This window comes from Microcebus murinus, chromosome 2 (assembly GCF_040939455.1).
Source record: "Microcebus murinus isolate Inina chromosome 2, M.murinus_Inina_mat1.0, whole genome shotgun sequence".
Lineage (NCBI taxonomy): Eukaryota > Metazoa > Chordata > Mammalia > Primates > Cheirogaleidae > Microcebus > Microcebus murinus.
Genome location: NC_134105.1, coordinates 74,720,393 through 74,740,658, shown reverse-complemented (window position 1 = coordinate 74,740,658; position 20,266 = coordinate 74,720,393). Strand labels below are relative to the sequence as shown.

The 20,266-nt window shown below is 37.5% G+C and overlaps 1 protein-coding gene across 3 annotated transcripts in view; it reads right to left on the bottom strand.

Moving 5' to 3' along the window:
* Nucleotides 1–17,145, bottom strand: part of MTF2 (metal response element binding transcription factor 2) — a 62,849-nt gene extending 45,704 nt beyond the window's left edge. For all 3 annotated transcript variants that reach the window (XM_075999860.1, XM_075999861.1, XM_012790929.3), the window contains exon 1: nucleotides 16,857–17,145. In XM_075999860.1, the coding sequence (XP_075855975.1) occupies nucleotides 16,857–16,861 (5 nt within the window). In that variant the 5' untranslated portion in view covers nucleotides 16,862–17,145. The remainder of the gene's footprint in view (nucleotides 1–16,856) is intronic.
* Between the last annotated feature and the right edge of the window lie 3,121 nt (nucleotides 17,146–20,266).

Below are 20,266 nucleotides of genomic sequence, written 5' to 3'. Positions count from 1 at the left end.
AGAAAATGTCTAAAATTGAGGAATCGAAATGCAAAGCAGAAACAACTAAGGATTAAAAGTAACTGCCAAGGCCGGGCATGGTGGCTCACGCCTGTAATCCTAGCACTTTGGGAGGCCAAGGCGGGCGGATTGCTCAAGGTCAGGAGTTCGAAACCAGCCTGAGCGAGACCCCGTCTCTACCAAAAATAGAAATAAATTAATTGACCAACTAAAAATATATATACAAAAAATTAGCCGGGCATGGTGGCGCATGCCTGTAGTCCCAGCTACTCGGGAGGCTGAGGCAGTAGGATCACTGAGCCCCGGAGACTGAGGTTGCTGTGAGCCAGGCTGATGCCACGGCACTCACTCTAGCCTGGGCAACAAAGTGAGACTCTGTCTCAAAAAAAAAAAAAAAAAAAAAAAAGTAACTGCCTATAAGGAGTGGGAAGGGATGGAGAGAACAAATAAGAAACTGCATCTTTTTGGTTAAAGTCTTTTAAAGTATTTGATGTTTTAAACTCTTAGCAAGTAATACTTCAGTAAATACTAAAAGTTAACGTTTAAAAAGACAGAAAATGGGCCGGGCGCGGTGGCTCACGCCTGTAATCCTAGCACTCTGGGAGGCCCAGGCGGGCGGATTGCTCAAGGTCAGGAGTTCGAAACCAGCCTGAGCGAGACCCCGTCTCTACCATAAAAATAGAAAGAAATTAATTGGCCAACTAATGTATATAATATAAAAATCAGCCGGGCATGGTGGCGCATGCCTGTAGTCCCAGCTACTCGGGAGGCTTGAGCCCAGGAGTTTGAGGTTGCTGTGAGCTAGGCTGACACCACGGCACTCACTCTAGCCTAGGCAAGAAAGCGAGACTCTGTCTCAAAAAAAAAAAAAGATAGAAAATGATAAGTAGTGAGGACAAACCCTTGGTAACATCAACATCCATGGCAGTATTTCAAAAGGGTATTCTCTGTAATACCAGTTCTAAAGAATGTTAACAGCTGGTATGTGAATAAAGGGTTCCTATAACCAAGTAAACTATGGGTCTTTTCACAGAAGAACCTCTTTGAAGCCTTTAATATGTTAAGACATACTTTCTAATTTTCCCTAACATTAGACCACAGAGCTCCCCAATCCCTCCCCTTGAAATAGCTGTTTTAAGGCAATGATTTTCAGCTCAGGTCCATAAACCAGTACTGATCTACAGCAAAGAATAAGAGAAGCAAAAACAATGTTTTCAGTATTAAATTAAGTTAATGAACTTCAAAAGACTGTTCTGGGATGGATGAGATGGCTCACACCTATAATCCCAGCACTTTGGGGGGCTGAGGTAGGAGGATCCCTTGAGGCCAGGGGTTCAAGAGCAGCCTGAGCAACATACCCAGACCGCTTCTCTACAAAAAATAAAAATAAAAAAATTAGCCAGGCTTAGTGGTGCACACCTGCAGTCCCAGCTACTGGAGAAGTTGAGGCAGGAGGATTCCTTGAGCCCAGGAATTCCAGGCTGCAGTGAGCTATGATGATGGCACTGCACTCTAGCCGGAGCAACAGAGCAAGACTCTGTCTCCCAAAACAAAAAAAAACAGAATCAAACAATTTTTTTAGAAATTTACAACCTAGTAACTCCATGCAAACAAACAGAATTTTAAATTACAACTGAAAGTAAACATTTTGCTCATCACTAGATACCTAAAACTTTTCATAGTATCTGGCATAAAGTAGGTACTTAAAAATATCTCTCAAATAATCTAATGAAAAAGCCTGAATTTATCAATCCACATCCTGGTAAGTAAATCCTTCATTTATCAAGCAAATATCACTATCCTATGAAAACACATATTCTACTACAGATAGCTCCAAATTTATTCATGTATTAAAAAGCCAAATCTTCTAAAATTGTGCTTAATTTCACTTCACTTAAAGACTGAAACTAAAAGCATAGGTAAATTCTCCTCCTGGACCTCAGGTTCAGAATTAAAAATAGCTTAGCCATCTGACAGGTCAGGCAATGACAAGAGGAGTTTACAGTTTCAGTTGAGTGTGGCTTTCGTACTCTTCATGAAATTACAGAAAATATTCTTAAATAACTTAATATTTAGTACAAAATCAGTTTTATAGAACATTTTTGCATGTTTGGGTTTCTACAACAAGCATATATTTTTGTGACCACAAAAAGATTTTTATAGCCTATAAAAATATAAATCTAAACTTTGAAAAAAAACTATAGATGACACTTAAATATAACATCAAGTGTTTTCTGAATGGCAAAGAAATAACATACATTTAGAGACAGTATGAGATTTCGAGAATATATCAGATTAATATATATATATGATAGTAGGTTAAATCTTTTCATCACAATAGCCACAGCCATCAAAACTATTTGTGCAAATGGAAAACAGAATGTCTCCACAATGATATTTTAATACATGCTAATAACAATATTAGCTTGCAGATCATTGATGCTTATTAGTTGTGAGATGATTGGTTATCTCACATATACAACAGATAGCAGAGAAAGGTTAACTATAGACTTAGAACACCAAAACCAACAAGGCCAACAATACACATAAAAACCATAGATAACTGTGAATTAAGGACACATATATATTCACATTCAAGTCCAGAATTGGTAAATTGATTACACTACATAAATGAGCCTCTAATAACAATTCAGAATTTTCATTATAATCCTGCAGACTTTTGTCCTTAGACCAAGAAGGAAGAAATAATAAATTGAGGTGTCCTTGTTGGAAGCCACTAACTGTATCCCAGAGTTAAAAAGCTCCAATTGCTAAAAAGAAAGTATGAACTAGATCTTTGGTAGTAGGGCAGATAGATCAAAAGGTCTTGTAAACACCTTCACCTTACTACAGTTTTGAACTTACTCAAGAGCATTCACATCTCATTTTCTCCTCACAACAATGCCATAAAATAGCAAGGAGAGACTACTGTTTAACAAATAAGAAATCTGGAACTCAAAATCACTTCCTTGAAATTTTAAAGTCAGATAACAGTGCATTAAATCCCAAAGCTCTTTGTTCTAATATGGTAAACTCTAGTAAGTCACACTGTTTCTGAGACAGACTGAATTATTCATTTGTCATTTTGGATCCCAATTATGAACCAAGGTCATATACAGTGGGAAAGCCAAGAATATTTTCAGATTTAACAAGTGGTAAAATCAGGTCATTCATTGACACTAGCAAGCATCCTGTCCACAGAATATTTAAACAAAAGGTTTTTTTTACAGGTCTAACTGAAGTCACCTGCCAGTGATGAAATGATACATTTCTAGAGATGGCTCAACTTGGTTGTTAAGCTTCCTGAGATAGTAATAATAGAGGTTGAGGACCCCTAATCTGAAAATCCCAAATCTGAAATGCTCCAAAACTGAAATTTTAGAGCACTGACATGATGCCTTCCACAGCTGACCACGTGACAACAGGCTGTAGTCAAATGCAGGTGCACAACACAATTTAATCAGTGTCCCCAAGGGAAAAATAAAATTACCATCAGGCTATGTGTAAAAGACATATATGAAACATAAATTGGCCAGGTGCAGTAGCTCACTCCTCTAATCACAGCACTTTGGGAGGCCAAGGCGGGCAGAATGCTTGAGGCTAAGAGTTAGAGACCAACCTGGGCAACATAGAGTCTCTGTCTCTACAAAACATTTTAAAAAAGTAGCCAGTCGTGGCAGTGCACACCTATAGTCTCAACTACTTGGGAGGCTGAGGCAGGCATCTTGATTACGCCCAGGAGTTTGAGGTTGCAGTTAGCTGTAATCATGCCAATGCACTCCAACCTGGCCCACAAAGTGAGACCTTGTCTCTAAAAAATTAATTAATTAAATAACTAGAGGGAGGAAGGGAGGAATGGAGGAAGGGAAGAAGGAAAAGAGGAAAGAAGGAAAGAAAGAAAAATGAATTTCACATTTAAACTTTGGTCTCATCCCCAAGATCTCATATATATGCAAATATTCCAAAATCTGAAAAAATCAAAATCCAACACACTTCTGGTCCCAAGCATTTCATTTCAATAAGGGATACTCAACCTGCAGCTGGCTGCCCCTGATTTTGATGCTAAAAGACAACTGTCTTTAAGTATACTTTTTGAAAGGTCTGCATTTAAGAGAATCATATAGATAAATACAAAATGATTTTATAAATAGTTCTTCAAACACTAACAAAACTGGAACATCAAAATATTAGGTTAAATATGCTACAAATCAAATATCACACATTTCTTTCAAAGACAGAGGAATATGTCCTTGCATCTCAAGATTCAGTCACACAGGCTGCCTATCAATTCTTCAAAAACCAAGATCTTTCCCACCCAAGGCATTCGTGGTATTGTACTTACCAACAAAAACTGCCCTCCCACTTCCTCCATTTTTTACATAGCTGATCCTTCTAAGTAGTCATGAGCCATGTAATGACATTTCAGTTAATGATGGACTGCATATATGACAATGGTCCCATAAAATTATTAATGGAGCTGAAAAATTCCTATCACCTAGTGACATCATAGCCATAGTAATGTCATAGCAAAATACAATTACTCATGTTTATGGTGACGCTAATGTAAATAAATCTACTGCACTGCCAGTCATATACAAGTCTAGCATATACAATTATGGACAATACATAATACTTAATAATGATAATAAATGACTATGTTACTGGTTTGTGTATTTACTATAGTCATCCTTTGGTATCTGCAGGGGATTGGTCCCAGAACCTCCCGAGAATACCAGAATCCATAGATGCTCAAGTCCCACAGTCTGCCCTGCACAACATGCAGATACAAGAAGTTAGTCCTTCATATCCGCACATTCCCAAGGGTTCCAAATCCTGCAAATATTTTATTTTCTTTCTTTTTTAAAAAAAATTTTTAAGAGATGAGGCCTCACTCTGTGGCCCAGGCTGGAGTGCAAATGGCACAATCACAGCTCACTGCAGCCTCAAAACTCCTGGGCTCAAGCGATCATCCTCCTGCCTCAGCCTCCCGAGTAGATCAGATTACGGGTGCAAGCCACCATGCCTGGCTCAAATACTGTTATTTTTTGATCCTTGGTTGGTTGAATCCACAGACACAAAACCCACAGATACACAGGGCCAACTATACTATACTTTTTATCATTATTTTAGAATATACACTTTCTACTTATAAAAAAATTAACTGTAAGTCAGCCTCAGGCAGGTCCTTCCGGAGGTATTCCACAAGGCCTTGTTCTCATAGGAAATAACAGCTACGTTAATGTTACCGCCCCTGAGACCTTCCAGTGAGATAAGGTGTGGAGGTGGAAGACAATGACATTGATGATCCTGACCCTGTATAGGCCTAGGCTAATCTCTTTGAGTTTAACAAAAAGTTTAAAAAGCAAAAATAAAAAATTTTAAAGAGAAAAAAAGCTTACAGAATAAGAATATAAAGAAAGAAAATGTTTGTACAGCTGTACAATGTGTATTTTAAGCTAAGTGTTATTACAAAAAATCAAAAAGTTTAAAAATATTTACAAGTTTATAAAGCAAAATATTTACAATAAATTTATTACTGAAGAAAAATTTAATAAATTTTATGTAGCCTTAGTGTACAGTGTTGATAAAGTCTACAGCAGTGTACGGTAATGCAGGCCTTCACATTCACTCTCCACTCAACTCATCCAGAGCACTTCCTACAGGCTGCATTCATAATAAGTACCCTATACAGGTGTAACAATTTATATTTTTATTCCACCTTTTATATTTGAATATGTTTAGATATACAAATAACATTGTTACAACTGCCACAGGTTTGTAGCCTCAGAGCAATAACCTGTACCATACAGCTAGATGTGTAGTAAGCTATACCATCTAGATTTGTATAAATATACTCCGAAGTCTGCAAAATGACAAAATCACCTAAGGACACATATCTCAAAACATATCTCTGTCATTAGCAATGCATGACTGCAACTACTACCAAAATGTACTCTCCAATATTCTGTCAGATAATCTTGTTTTTTAAAACACTTATTACAACCTATGATAATTACATTCCATTTTCCTAGTTCTTTATTTTGAAAACTGGCAAATAAAAATATTCTAAAGAATACAGCCAGCCCTCCATGCCTATCAGTTCCACATCCATGGATTCAAGCATGAATCGAACATATACGAAAACAAATAATAAAAAATAACAATACAACAATAAAAATAATACAAATTTTAGGCTAGAAATGGTGGCTCAGGCCTATAATCCCAGCACTTTGGGAAACTGGGGTGAGAGGACTGCTTAAATCCCAGGAGTTTGAGACCAGCCTGCCCAACACAGCAAGACTCCATCTCTACAAATAATTTTTAAAAATTAGGCCAGGCACAGTGGCTCACGCCTATAATACTAGCACTCTGGGAGGCCAAGGCAGAAGGATTGTTTGAGCTCAGGAGTTCAAGGCCAGCCTGAGCAAGAGCAAGACCCTATCTCTACTGAAAATATAAAAATTAGCCGGGCATGGTGGTATGTGCCTGTAGTCCCAGCTATTCAGGAGGCTGAGGCATTGCTGAGGATTGCTTGAGGCCAGAAGTTTCAGACAGCTGTGAGCTAGGCTGACGCCACCACACTCAGGGCAATGAAGTGAGATTGTCTCAAAAAAAAAAAAAAAAAAAATCAGCTGGGCTTGTACATGTAGTCCCAGCTACTTGGGGAGCTGAGGCAGGATTGCTGGAGCCCAGGGATTCCAGGTTACAGAGAGCTATGATTGTGTCACTATACTTCAAACTGGACAACAGAGCAAGATCTTGTCTCTAAAAATAAATAAATAATAACACAAATTTTTAAAATATACCATAACAACTATTTACATTACATTTACATTCTAATAGATATTATAAATAACCTAGAGATGATTTAAGTATACAGGGAAATGTGGTTAGGTTATATGCAAATACTATACCATTTTATATAAGGGACTTGAATATCCATAGATTTCGGTATCCATGGCGGGGAGGGGGCCTAGAACCAATCCCCCATTGGATACCGAGGAATGACTACAGAATAATCACCAGCATATCCTTCATCTAGATTCATCAATTACTATTTCAACACTTGTTTTCCTTCCTTCTCTCTTTCTCTCCCCACATACAATTTTTTTGCTAATCCATTTGAAAGTTGTAGACATCATGACACTTTACCCTTAAATATCAGCATGTATCCTCTTAAAACAATGAATTTCCTCCTACATAGCCTCGAGACCATTATCACACCAAAATTTTTTTTTTAGATATGGGGTCTCAATATGTTGCCCAGGTTGGACTTGAATTCCTAAACGCCAGTGTTCCTTCTGCCTTAGTCTCCTGAGTAACTGGGATTACATTATATTATTATAACATGTTATAATAATATTACATTATTATAGGTGTGTGCCACCGTACCTGGCTTCACTGATTGATTATTGCCCAATGCAGGGGTGCCCAACCTATGGTGAGTTGCATAATTATTTCATTATATATTACAATGTAATAATAATAAAACTAAAGTGCACAATAAATGTAATGTGTTTGAATCATCCCAAAATTATCCCCCCCCTCATCTGTGGAAAAATTGTCTTCCATGAAAATAGTCCCTGGTGCCAAAAAGGTTGGGGACCACTGTCCCAATGTACACCCCACATTTAAAAACACAAAAATGTCCTTTATAGCTTTTTTCAACATCCAGGATCGAAACAATATTGGCATACTGCACTTGATTATTATATCTCTTTTTACTCTTTTAATCTCAACTGTACTTTTGTTTTTGGTTTTTGTTTTTTTCTAACATTGGACATTTTTGCAGTCAGCTCTCTGGTAGCATCCTCCATATTCTGGATGCCTTACTGTTTCCTCATGACTAAAGTCAAAGTTGAACAGCAAACATAATACAAGATGATGCTGTGTGTTTACTCATTTCATGTGTGTGTGTCTCCCTCCCTTCCTCACCATCCCCAACCATACAGCATACTCCACAAGGGCAGTGAAAATGTCCATGTTGTTCAACAATGTTATCTCTAGCACCTGTAACTATATTCTGCACAGAAGGTCCTCAATATATATGTTGAACAAGTAAGAAAAAGAATTCTCCATAACATACAATATACCAAAGTACAGTACTTTCTTCAAGATGAGCACCCAAGAGATATTTGTTGTTAACTCATGTTTAAGGTAATATCACTAGTATCCAAAACCATATTATGTGAGAATGTTTTGAAATTATAAAAGTATTTTTAGTACTAGGTAAGTGCTTTTAACCAGGGCTGCACAAACTACCTATCTATTTAATCATGGAACGGCTGTCAAAAGATCAGATCACATATAAAATGTAACCAAAATGTTTGTACTCTCATAATTTCCTGCAATTAAAAAATAAAAAAATAAAAGATCAGACTGAGAGTCAATAGAGGGGGTTCAAGTACCCAAAAGAACCTTAAACTAATGTGAGAATAGCAGGAAATAATGCTTTCTCTTCTCAATAAAAATTAGTTTATATTGTCTCTATCTCTGTATGTTTAAAGCATCTTAATATTATAAAACAGTAATTCTAAAAAAACAAAAAGCTCTCCTAGGACTAGGAAAGTGGTTCATGTGCCAGATACTCCTCAATGAGCTGAAAGTTCAAGATGAGTAAGACCTATTCTCCAGTTGTCAGGGAACTTGAGATCAGGAGAAAACTGATAAGATAGTTTTCAAAAAGTGTAAGTGCTATAACTAGACATAAATGCAAAGTATTAATGTACAAACAAATAACTTTTCTAAGATATAATCATTTCTGATGTACAAACCTTCAGAAAGAGGACAGTGGCGAAAGATCTACTGGGCAGTTAAGAAAAAAACAGAAGCCGCTGGAATGTCTTCTTTGGCCTGATAAGGAACATTTGCTGTGTCAGAAACGAATCCATGGCTAGCTGTGGTGGCTCACGCCTGTAATCCTAGCACTCCAGGAGGCTAAGGTAGGCGAATCGTTTGAGCTCAGGAGTTCAAGACCAGCCTGAGTAAGAGCGAGACCCCGTCTCTACTAAAAATAGTAAGAAATTAGCTGGACAACTAAAAATATATAGAAAAAATTAGCAGGGCAGGGTGGCACATGCCTGTAGTTCTAGCTAACTCAGGAGGCTGAGGCACGAAGATCGCCTGAGCCCAGGAGTTTGAGGTTGCTGTGAGCTAGGCTGACACCACGACACTCTAGCCCGGGCAACAGAGACTCTGTCTCAAAAAAAGGAAAAAAACAGAAGCTACAAAATATCAAATTTCTCAACTTTCTCCCCACCCCTTTTTCCCTAAACCCATCCACAAAAGCACTTACCTAACCCATTTCTCTAAGAATAAGCCTCTTCTCTCCAGTAGTATGAAGAGATCTCATATCCTCAAGAATCTCATTTCATCAATAATCTCCTTTCCTTTATTTCAAATACCCACCAACTCTCCTTGGTGCAAATCTGCCATAATCAAAATCAAATTAAAAACAAGCAAAAATAAAAATCCTTACAAATTACTTATTCTTTTTTCTCATCCTTTTCACAAACTTAGAAAAGCACTTTCACTTACTCAATCTATTGCAAGCTGACCTCTATCCTAATCATTGTTAACAATTACATCAAAGACCTCCAAATAACCAAATACCAATGTTCTAATTTCAGTTTTCATTGTATTCAACCTTTGTATAATAACTAATGATCATGGCCTATTTCTTGAAATTTTCTTCTCTTAGTTTCTGAGATGTCTGTCACCCATAGTGTGTGTATGACTACTGATTCTTCCTCTTCTACCAACCATTTAAAAGGCTGGAGTTGCCTAGGGTTCCCTTCTCTTGTCCTATATATTTTACTTATGCTGAGTAGTCATGTTCTCCTAATGCTTCACCTAATTTTTATCTGTTGACAATTTCTGAATCTTTTGTTTTCTGCCCCATTCTATCTCAAAAGCTTCAGACCCTTATTTCCAATAGTCCACTAGACATCTCTATCTGGATTCTCCCAGCACCTTTAACTTAGCAAAACTGACATCATTTTCTTCAAACTCCTTTCCTTCCTCCAGTATTCCCTATCTCAGTCAATGCCATTACTACCTGACCATCTCTCAAACTAGAAATCTGTCATCCTTGATTCCTCCCTTTTCCCTTATTCTCCAAATAAATATTCACCAAATCCTACCGATTCTTCCTTAAAGACCACTTCCCAGATATATCCTACAACCATTGCCTTATTTCAGGTCATTTTCAGCTCTCACTTACACTATTGCTATCAACTCCCAACTGATCTTCCTGCCACTAGCCTCATGGCCTATATAATGCACTTTCAGTAAGGAGAACCAGTTTTAATCACTCACTCCTGTGCCTAAAAATGTACAACAGGCTGAGTGTAGCAGCTCACGCCTGTAATCCCAGCACTCTGGGAAGCCAGGCCAGGAGGACTGCTTGAGGCTAGTTCTAGACCAGACTGGGCAACATAGCAAAACCCCTGTCATTAAAAAAAAAAAAAAAAATGTACAATGGATCCTAATGCCTAGAGAAGTAATTAATTAAAGGACACATAATTTTCACATTTTATTATGTCTACGAAATGTAGATTTGTCTTACAATTACAAATGATGACATCTTATAATCACCAATTGAGAGTAGCAAAGCATTCCTCATTGCCAAGGTATATGGGTACACCTAAGAGTATGCTAGAGAAAACACTGAGGCATCTTTTATCCCCCCCACACACACACACTAAATGGCTATGGGAGATGGTACGGTACACAGTAAATCGGACATGTTCAGTCATTTCCTAAAGTGAGAATCAAGAATAGACTTGCTGTACCTAAATATAAACCTACATTAGAGCCCAACACCAACTTTTATATAATTATTTTAATTCTTATATAGATTATCCTTTAAAATCAATAGTCATCAATAGTATTTCATCAACATATATGAAGTTACAAAAATTGATACTGTGAGCAAAAACTCTCCTATAAAATTCAAAAAGTGATTAAGAACCTCCACCACCACCCCTCAACCAAAACTATTATAATAAATGAATTAAGGTTGCAGGATACAAGATCAATATACAAAAATCAAATGCATTTCTGTATACTAGCAATGAACAATCTGAAAATGAAATTTTAAAAATTCCATTTATTATAGTGCCAAAAAGAATAAAATATTTAGGAATAAGTTTAGCAGAAGAAATACAAGACTTGTACAATGAAAACTACATACCATCAGAGAAAGATATTAAATAAGACCTACCCAGGCCAGGCACAGTGGCTCACTCCTATAATCCCAGCATTTTGGGAGGCCAAGGCAGGAGAATCACTTGAGCCCAGAATTTGAGACCAGCCTGGGCAACAAAGTGAGACCCCCATCTACCAAAAAAAAAAACACTTAGCTGGTCTTGGGGACAGACGTCTATAGTCCTACCTACTCAGGAGGCTGAGGTGGGAGGATTGCTTGAACCCAGGAGTTTGAGACTGCAGCGAGCTATGATTGCACCACTGTACTGCAGCCTGGGTGACAGTGAGACCCTGTCTCTAAAAAGTAAAAATTTAAAAAAAATAAATAAGACCTACATAAATGAAAGGTATTCCATATTCACGGATGATGACAATATTAAAATGGCAATTCTCCCCAAACTGATCTATAGATTCAATACAATACCTCCCAAAATTCCAGTTGCCCTTTTTAACAGAGACTGACAGATCCTAAAAGTCATATGGAAAAAAGCAAAGAACCCCGAATAGCTAATCTTGAAAAAGAAAGACAAAACCTGAGGACTCACTTCCCAATTTCAAAACTTACTACGAAAGAAACAGTAATTAAGATGTTATAGTACAGTCATAAGTACAGACACAGAAATCAATGGAATAAAATTGAGAATTCAGAAATAAATCCTTATATGTATGGTCAACTGAATTTCGACAAAATTGTCAAAACAACGAGGAAAAAATAGTCTTTTAACAAATGGTACTGGATTGAGTTATCCCTCTTTGAATAGAAAAAAAAAATGATACTGGAAAATAAGTACCACATGAAGAATTCACATGGAAAAGACTGAAGTTGAACCCCTACCTGACACCATATATAAAATCAACTCAAAATGGATCACAGACATAAATGTAAGATCTAAAACTAGGCTGGGCCAGTGGCTCACGCCTGTAATCCTAGCACTCTGGGAAGCCGAGGCGGGCGGATTGCTCAAGGTCAGGAGTTCGAAACCAGCCTGAGCAAGAGCGAGACCCCGTCTCTACCACAAATAGAAAGAAATTAATTGGCCAACTAATATATATAGAAAAAATTAGCCAGATATGGTGGGGCATACCTGTAGTCCCAGCTACTCGGGAGGCTGAGGCAGTAGTATCGCTTGAGCCCAGGAGTCTGAGGTTGTTGTGAGCTAGGCTGAAGCCATGGCACTCACTCTAGCCTGGGCAACAAAGTGAGACTCTGTCTCAAAGAAAAAAAAAAGAGCTAAAACTATAAAACTCTTAGAAGCAAGCAGAGGAGTAAATCTTTGTAACCTTGATAGGCAATGGTTTCTTAGATGTGACATCAAAAGCAGAAGTAAAAAAAAATCAAAAACAGTTAAATTGGACTTCATCAAAATGAAAAACTTTCATGCTTCAAAGGACACCATCAAGAAAATAAAAAGACAATCCACAGAATGGGAAAAAGTGTTTACAAGTTACATGCTACAAAATGTTACAAGTTACATGTTACATCTGATAAGGAACTTGTATCCAAAATATTTAGGGAACTCTTACAACTCACCAATAAAAAGGCAACACAATTTTTAAAATAGGCAAAAGACTAAATAGTTATCTAAAGAAAGTATACGAATGGCCAATAAGTACAAAGAAAGATGCTCAACATCATTAGCCATAAGGGAAATGCAAATCAAACCCAAAATGAAATGCCACTTCATACCCACTAAGATAGTTATTTAAAAAGACAGACAACAACAAGTATCAGTGAAGACATGAGAAATTGAAAACTTCATAATTGCCAGTGAGAATGTAGAATGGTGCAGTGTCTTTGACAGTTTGGCAGTTCCTCAAAATGTTAAACACATAGTTACCATCTGACCCAGCAATTCTACTCCTAGACATACACCCATGAGAAATAAAAACATATGTTCACACAAAACCTGTACATGAATGGTCATAATAGCATTACTTATAATAGCTAAAAAGTGGAAAACAATCCAAAAGTCCATCAACTTAAAAACAAAATATGGTATATTCATACAATGAAATATTTAGCCATGCAAAGAAATGAAGTGCCTATACATGCTACGACATGGATATTATCTTGAAGACATTACACTCAGTGAAAGAAGCCAGACACAAAAGGCCACAAATAGTGTAATTCCATGAAATGTCCAGAAGAGTAAAATCTATAGACTCTGAAAGTAAATATACTGGTTGCCAGAGGCTATGTAGAGGAGGGGGAGGGAAGTGGCTGCTAATGGATACAGATTTTCTTTTTGGGGTGATGAAAATGCTCTGAAATTAGATAGTACACAACTCTGTGAATATACTAAAATCGCTGAATTGTACACCTTAAAGGGTACATGTGAATTGTGTACATATAAATATGGTTATGTGAATTATATCTCAATAAAACTGTCATTTAAATAACTGAAGAGTTAAGATTTGTGAATTTCAATATGCAAATTTTACCTTAAAAAATGTTTAAAGACAATGGAGTGGAATGGGGAGTGAGTAGATAAATGAAACAAGAATAGATACATAAAAGTTCATTATACTGTTCTGTTCACTTTGTATATGTTTGGAATTTTCCTTAATAAAAAGTTTTTTTAACTGAAGTATAAAAACAACAAAGTAAGCTTTTAAAAATAACAAAGTAAACTAACATTCATTTTTGTTACTTTTTGACACAGGAAGCAGACTCTTATATCTTAAAAAGATCAGAGGGGTCGCTACCTTCATCATTCTTTTACAACGTTATATATTATAAAAACAAAAATATGAAGACATGGTATGTGGCAAAAATAAGGAATATTCATCTTAAAATGTACAAAGACAATTTGGACTTCCTTAGTTCTAACACAGTTCCTCACCCTTGGGTTCCTGTGGTTTCCACAGTTAATGAATGCTACCACTCCTAATACATGGATGCAATAACCCCTAATACTGTGCTGTCCAATACATTGGCCACTGCTACATATGGCCATTTAGATTTTAGTTTTAATGAATTAAATTATAAATTCAATTCTCAGTCTCACTAGTGACATATCTAGTGTTCAATAATCACATGTGGCTAGTGGCTAACATACTAGATACAGCAGATACAGAACATTACCATCACTGCATAAAGTTCTATTGGATAGCACCTCCTTAATACATAAGAAACATCCAGAAGGAAACTTCTACATTCCAATTTAGGGTTATTATACTGGATTTCACGGCAATAAACAACTTTTCCTGGAGAACAGTGGAAACAAAGCATAAAAATAAGAACCTAGGAATATCATTCACAGAAATACAGACTGAAACAGCAGTTAAGTTTTACTTTAAGACTCACCAACCTACAGATGTTGGCCATGGCAACACCTCACAGGCAAATTTACCCATCTGTTAAAATAGATTACCACTATACTGCCAGTTTCCTAAAGTCTGATGTAAAGATTATGCTGAAATATAGGATGGTGCGGTGGCTCACACCTGTAATCCTAGCACTCTGGGAGGCTGAGGAGGGTGGATGGCTCAAGGTCAGGAGTTTGAAAACAGCTTGAGCAAGAGTGAGACCCTGTCTATACTAAAAATAAAAAGAAATTAATTGGCCAACTAAAAATATATAGAAAAAATTAGCCGGGCATGGACGCACATGCCTGTAGTCCCAGCTACTTGGGAGGCTGAGGCAGAAGGATTGCTTGAGCCCAGGAGTTAGAGGTTGCTGTGAGCTAGGCTGACGCCAGGGTACTCTAGCTCAGACAACAGAGTGAGACTCTGTCTCAAAAAAAAAAAAAAAAAAAAGATTATGCTGAAATATGAATAAAGCAATTTATCCTTTCAGTCAAGAGGTAATGAAATGGTATATTTATAATCCATGACATCAAAGAGTTTACAACAGCAAAATACAGAATAAAATTTCCTTCTTAACACAGCTTTGAGGCAACAGGCATATTTTAAAGAACTATCAAATATACTTGCTTCATCTAGGAAAAAAGGTCTAACCAGATTTCTATATATCTAGTTCTAAAATTGTGTGTGCATTTAATCCGGATAGTTGTATTCCGTTAATGCCCATTAACATAAATATGCAGTATCAGGAAACAGGTGCATTCTTAATTCAAATATTTAGAACACTTTTAGCACTCAAAAAAATTGAAGGTGAACAAACTTTAAAATGTCAATTCAAATATTTTTATATTTAGAAACAAAACATCATCCCATATTCCCTCCCAAGCTACCAGTGCAAATACTTGCAGTGTAAATAACATTTCAAATAGAAAATAGAATACTTTATATTAAGAAATTTTAAATCAATTCTTCCTTGCCTCAACTACCTGGCATCTAAAGCTGTTAGTCAAAACGGCTCCATTTAAAGCATTTTCAAACCTTTGAAAAGGTCACCTAAGAATTTAAGTTTTTTCTTTTATCCACTTTTAAATACTTTTATTCAACTGCCTTTGAAATTTACTGCCAAGAAATGGAATTCCCAAGAGAGAATGAAAACTTGGGAATTGAAACCAGCCTGTAGGCAAGGTATACGGGAGGGTCACAGGGAATCGATCTGCAGGAGAAAGTTACTGCTATTACCACTGAAGCATCTAGAGTTAAATTAAATCAGGCACTATTTACATATTTCTAGCTCTGTACTGACCTCACATGGCTCTTTCCTATAAGTTATACAGACAGGCCTTACCTAGGTTTTCATATTTGAATTAGTATTAGATGGTTTCTATCTTTAACCAAAGTTAAATGTTTTAAAGAACAGACTAACATTCCATAACCCTTTTCCCATTGTTCATGAACCCTTACTGTTCGTCAAATCACTCTGATAAATCCATCTGTTCCCTCTAATTGCTTCCAAAGAAAAACTCTAGCAACCAAGGACTCCAGATTGTAAAACAGTCAGTTACAGTTCTGGCACTACCGAAATGTATTAAGAAATCTTGGCAAATTAGTTAAAATTCCTTAAACCTTAATTACTTCAGTTGTAAAAATGAATACAAGTCTACATCTGAGTAGGGATATGAGTTAGATTTAATTAAACAGAAGAAATGCCTCAGTCTTGATGTACTCCAAATATAAGGTACCTTTTCCTCATTTATCTCACTTTTCCTCCCACTTCTTCCCTTTAAGCTTAAGGATTTGCTTCCAGGCTCTTCAGTGTTCCCCTTATCCTAATACTCCATCCAACACTTACATTAGACCTCCTTACTCCAATTCCACACAATTCCACCACCCTCCGGTTCCCTTTGCGCCCCTAAGATCCTAGGTAGACCCTCCACTCTGCTCCCCACATCTCTCTCTGCCCATTTCCCAACGGCTCCTCCCCTCGGTTCCCCACCCCCTCGTCACCAGGTTCATCCTGCCCCTCCAACCGTCTCCCGCCCCCAGGTTCCTTCCTGCCCTCCAAATGCAGCTTCCCCGTCTCAATGTTTTATCTTGTTCCTCCAACGGATTCCCCCAACGCCCTGCTCGCTGCTTTAGTCCCTATTTTCTCCAGCACTCAACTGACTACTCCTTTCCATCCATTCTTTTCAACATACACACAAATGCAAAGGCACCCACATACAGGAGCCCCCACCCCCACCCCGATCCTCCATCTTTCCCTTTTATACTTGCTTCCTTTCTTCCTCCTTCCCCCCGCCCCCACCGCCTCCGGAAGAGTCGGTTCCCAGGCCAAGGTCTCTCACCTCATTCGGTCACTTCAGTGGTGCCAACCGCTTCATACAGGAAAAAACAACCAATCACGTCTCCGTGGGCGCTTCCCCTGCGAGTCCAAGCACTTACTGGGCACCCGCCCCACCGGGCAACCCGCACATACGCACGCACAAACCGAGGTCCTTGGGGACGAGGGTTGGGGGTAAAGACAGCGTTCTTACACCGGTCTCAAACACAGCCCACTTCGCTACAGCCCTTCGCCATTTTGGTTTCCCGCGGACTGCCGGTGCATTCTGGGAGCGCGGAGCAACTCCGGTGCCGAATGGCAGCTCTCCAAGGCTGCGGGGGGGGCGGGGACTGCCCGGCGAGCGCGGAAGAACACCGCTCTCTGAGTACTGGCCGGGGCTGAACAAAGAAGGACTCTTTAACGTTGTGGTAGGGAATCAGTGCTTCCGCCGCCGGTGCTAACACAATAGTGAGCGCTGGGCTTTTTGACCGTCGGCGATGTGGTGTTGTGTCTGTTATGAAGGAAAGGGCTGTGTTGGACCTTCGTTGTGCATATTCTTTTACTGAGGAATAGGGCGGTGCTCTGTACATCTTGCGGGGCTGATTTCCTTTCCGTGGAGAAAACCTTAGCTAAAGCACGTTTCTTTTACCTTCACCCTGAGGCCTGCTGTTAGATTTTCCTTCAGCCGGAAGGAGGTCCAGTATGTCAGAATTAAATTTTGTTCAGCAATTCCTATCCAGTACCAAACTCCTTATCAGGAGCTGCTTATATGAAAGATTGTCAGACTTTTTCCCTCACGATGAAAGGTTTTCTGTCTACCTGCTTTGCAGTCTTTCCTTATTGTATTGAAATCTGAGAATAATTCCGTGAAAGCGGTTTATTGGGGGAATATAGAACTTTTTCTTGCTAGGACAGATCCTTACCCTACGCAAGATTTCTGCTGCTTATGGGAGTCCCAACTGACAAACTGAGAATGTATGCTTGCCTCTTTTAACTTACACCCAGATACAACCCAGCTCTTCTTAGTAGCCACGTGTAGTACCTTTATTTATAACTTGTTCAAAATATTTTTTAAATCATTTTACATTGACTCATGTCACAGGGATAATAAATGCCATGTTTTTTCTGTCTCTAAAAAAGTACCTCTGGTCTAAACTCACTTTGCTCATACTTTAAACGGGGTTCTCTCAGCCTGTGATCTAAGAATTGGCAAAAAAAAAAAAAGCATATTCATTTTAAATAATACCATTCAATATTTTAAATATATTGGTCATACCTTCCCATTTCTCTGCTTCTCTTGAGTAGTGATCCTAATCTTTTGTCTGCCTTCTTACTACTCACTGTATCTACTATCTTTCAAGTTTTACATTATCTCAATTCTATTATAACATAGTTTATCATAAATTCATCTTAAATGCCCTTCAAGCGGTTAATCAAGCCACAACTTCAGCAATTGGATATTTCAGAGGCAGTCAGAAACTCTTATTAGAAAATTCTCCCTCATATAAGTGTACAATCTGTCCTCTTATGATTGTCACTTACTGGTCTAACTTTTTGGTCTCTTTAGCCACACAAAAGTGTTCTAATCCCATACACATTAGAGGAGTCAATGAAGTCTCTATTAAAAAAAAAAGTTTACTATTTTTCTATGCAAACATATGAATGCAAAGATGTAAGCAAATAGATTAAGGAAACCAAGTACTCAGAGATTCAAGGACACTCAGGGAATGACAGTAAAATATTAAAAATACCTGTAATTGTAGTCTTAGAAATTTGTTAGCTAAGCAAAATGTTTTAGAAAATAAATGTCAACAAGGCCCTCAGAAGTATAAACTCCATAGTAAACTGTACCCTTTATTGTTACTTATTTCTGTGATCATCACTAGAGTTCACAAATATTCTGGTTCTCCTCTTTTCTAGAATATAGTAAAATTACACTTTCATACACTATTGAAATTAGTCATGGCTATGTAACTTGCTTTGACCAATAAAATGTGAGGGGAAGTGATGTGTCTCGCTTCCTAGGAGAATTGTTAAGAATCAGAGGCACATCTCCCTCCCCTGCTGTGGTAATCATGGAAGCTTGATTGAGATAGGATGTCTGTCACTTTTGTTCCTTAAATGACTACAGTAACCTGTGACTAGAGTTGTGCAGTCATCACCACAATCCAGTTTTAAAACACTTTCATCATCCTCCAAAAATTCATAATGCCCATTTGTCAAATCATCCTTCCCACTCACAACCCTTCAAAATCTGCTCTGTATAGATTTGCCTTTTCTGACAATTTCATACAAATGAATATATACAATAAGTAGTCTTTTGCATCTGGCTTCTTTCACTCAGAATAATGTTTTTGAGCTTCATCCATGTTGTACCAGTTGGTAGTTCTTTCCTTTTTATTGCTGAATAGAACTCCATTAAGGAATGTACATTTGGTCTATCCATTCACCAGTTCATTTGGATTGTTCCAATTTTGCGCTATTATGAATAAAGCTTCTATGAAAATTTGTGTACAACTCTTTGTGTGGACATGTGTTTTTATTTTTCTTGAGTAGATTCCTAGGAGTAGAATTGCTGAGTTGTATAAGATTGTTTAACTATTTAAGACATTGCCAAACTATTTTCCAAAGTGTGAGCAATGTGAGAGTTCCAATTTTTCTGCATGCTCACCAATACTTGTTATTGTCTATCTTTCTGATTGTACTTATTACAGTGGAGGGTGAAGTAGTTTCTCACTGTGGTTTCAATTTGTATTGCCCTAATGGTTAATGATGTTGAGCATCTTTTCATGGGCTATTAGCCATTCTTATATCTTCTTTGATGAAGTGTCTAAGCAAATCTTTTACCCATGTTTTAAGTAGCAGCTGTTTGTCTTCTTAAATAAAGTTGAAAGAGTTCTTTACATATTTTAGATTCAGATCCTTTATGAGATGCACAATTTGCAAATATTTTCTCCCAGTCTATGTCTTGTCTTTTCATTTTCTTAATGAAGTATTTTGAAGTGCAATTGTTTTTTTAATTTCTATAAAGTCCAGTTTATGTCTTTTTTTGATGCCACCTGCGATTAGTTTTATCTCTAAGAACCCTTTGCCTAACCCGAAGTCCATTTTCTATTAAGTTTTCTTCTAGAAGTTTTATAGGATTAGCACTTACATTTAGGTCTATAAACCATTTTGAGTTCATTTTTGTGTACAGTGTGAGATATGGGTCTATATTAATCTTTGTGGATATGAATATTCAATGGAGAAATAAAGTTTTGTTGTGTTGGGCCACTGCAATTTGGAGTTGTTTGCCACCCAGCATATTTCAGTCTGCTCTGACTGATACAATCTTGATATGTTAATACAGGTACCCACACAGTTGGGTACCTGTATTAATTACAGGTTCTGTGCCCAATCGCTGAAATAGACAAATATCATACTAAAACAAGTCGC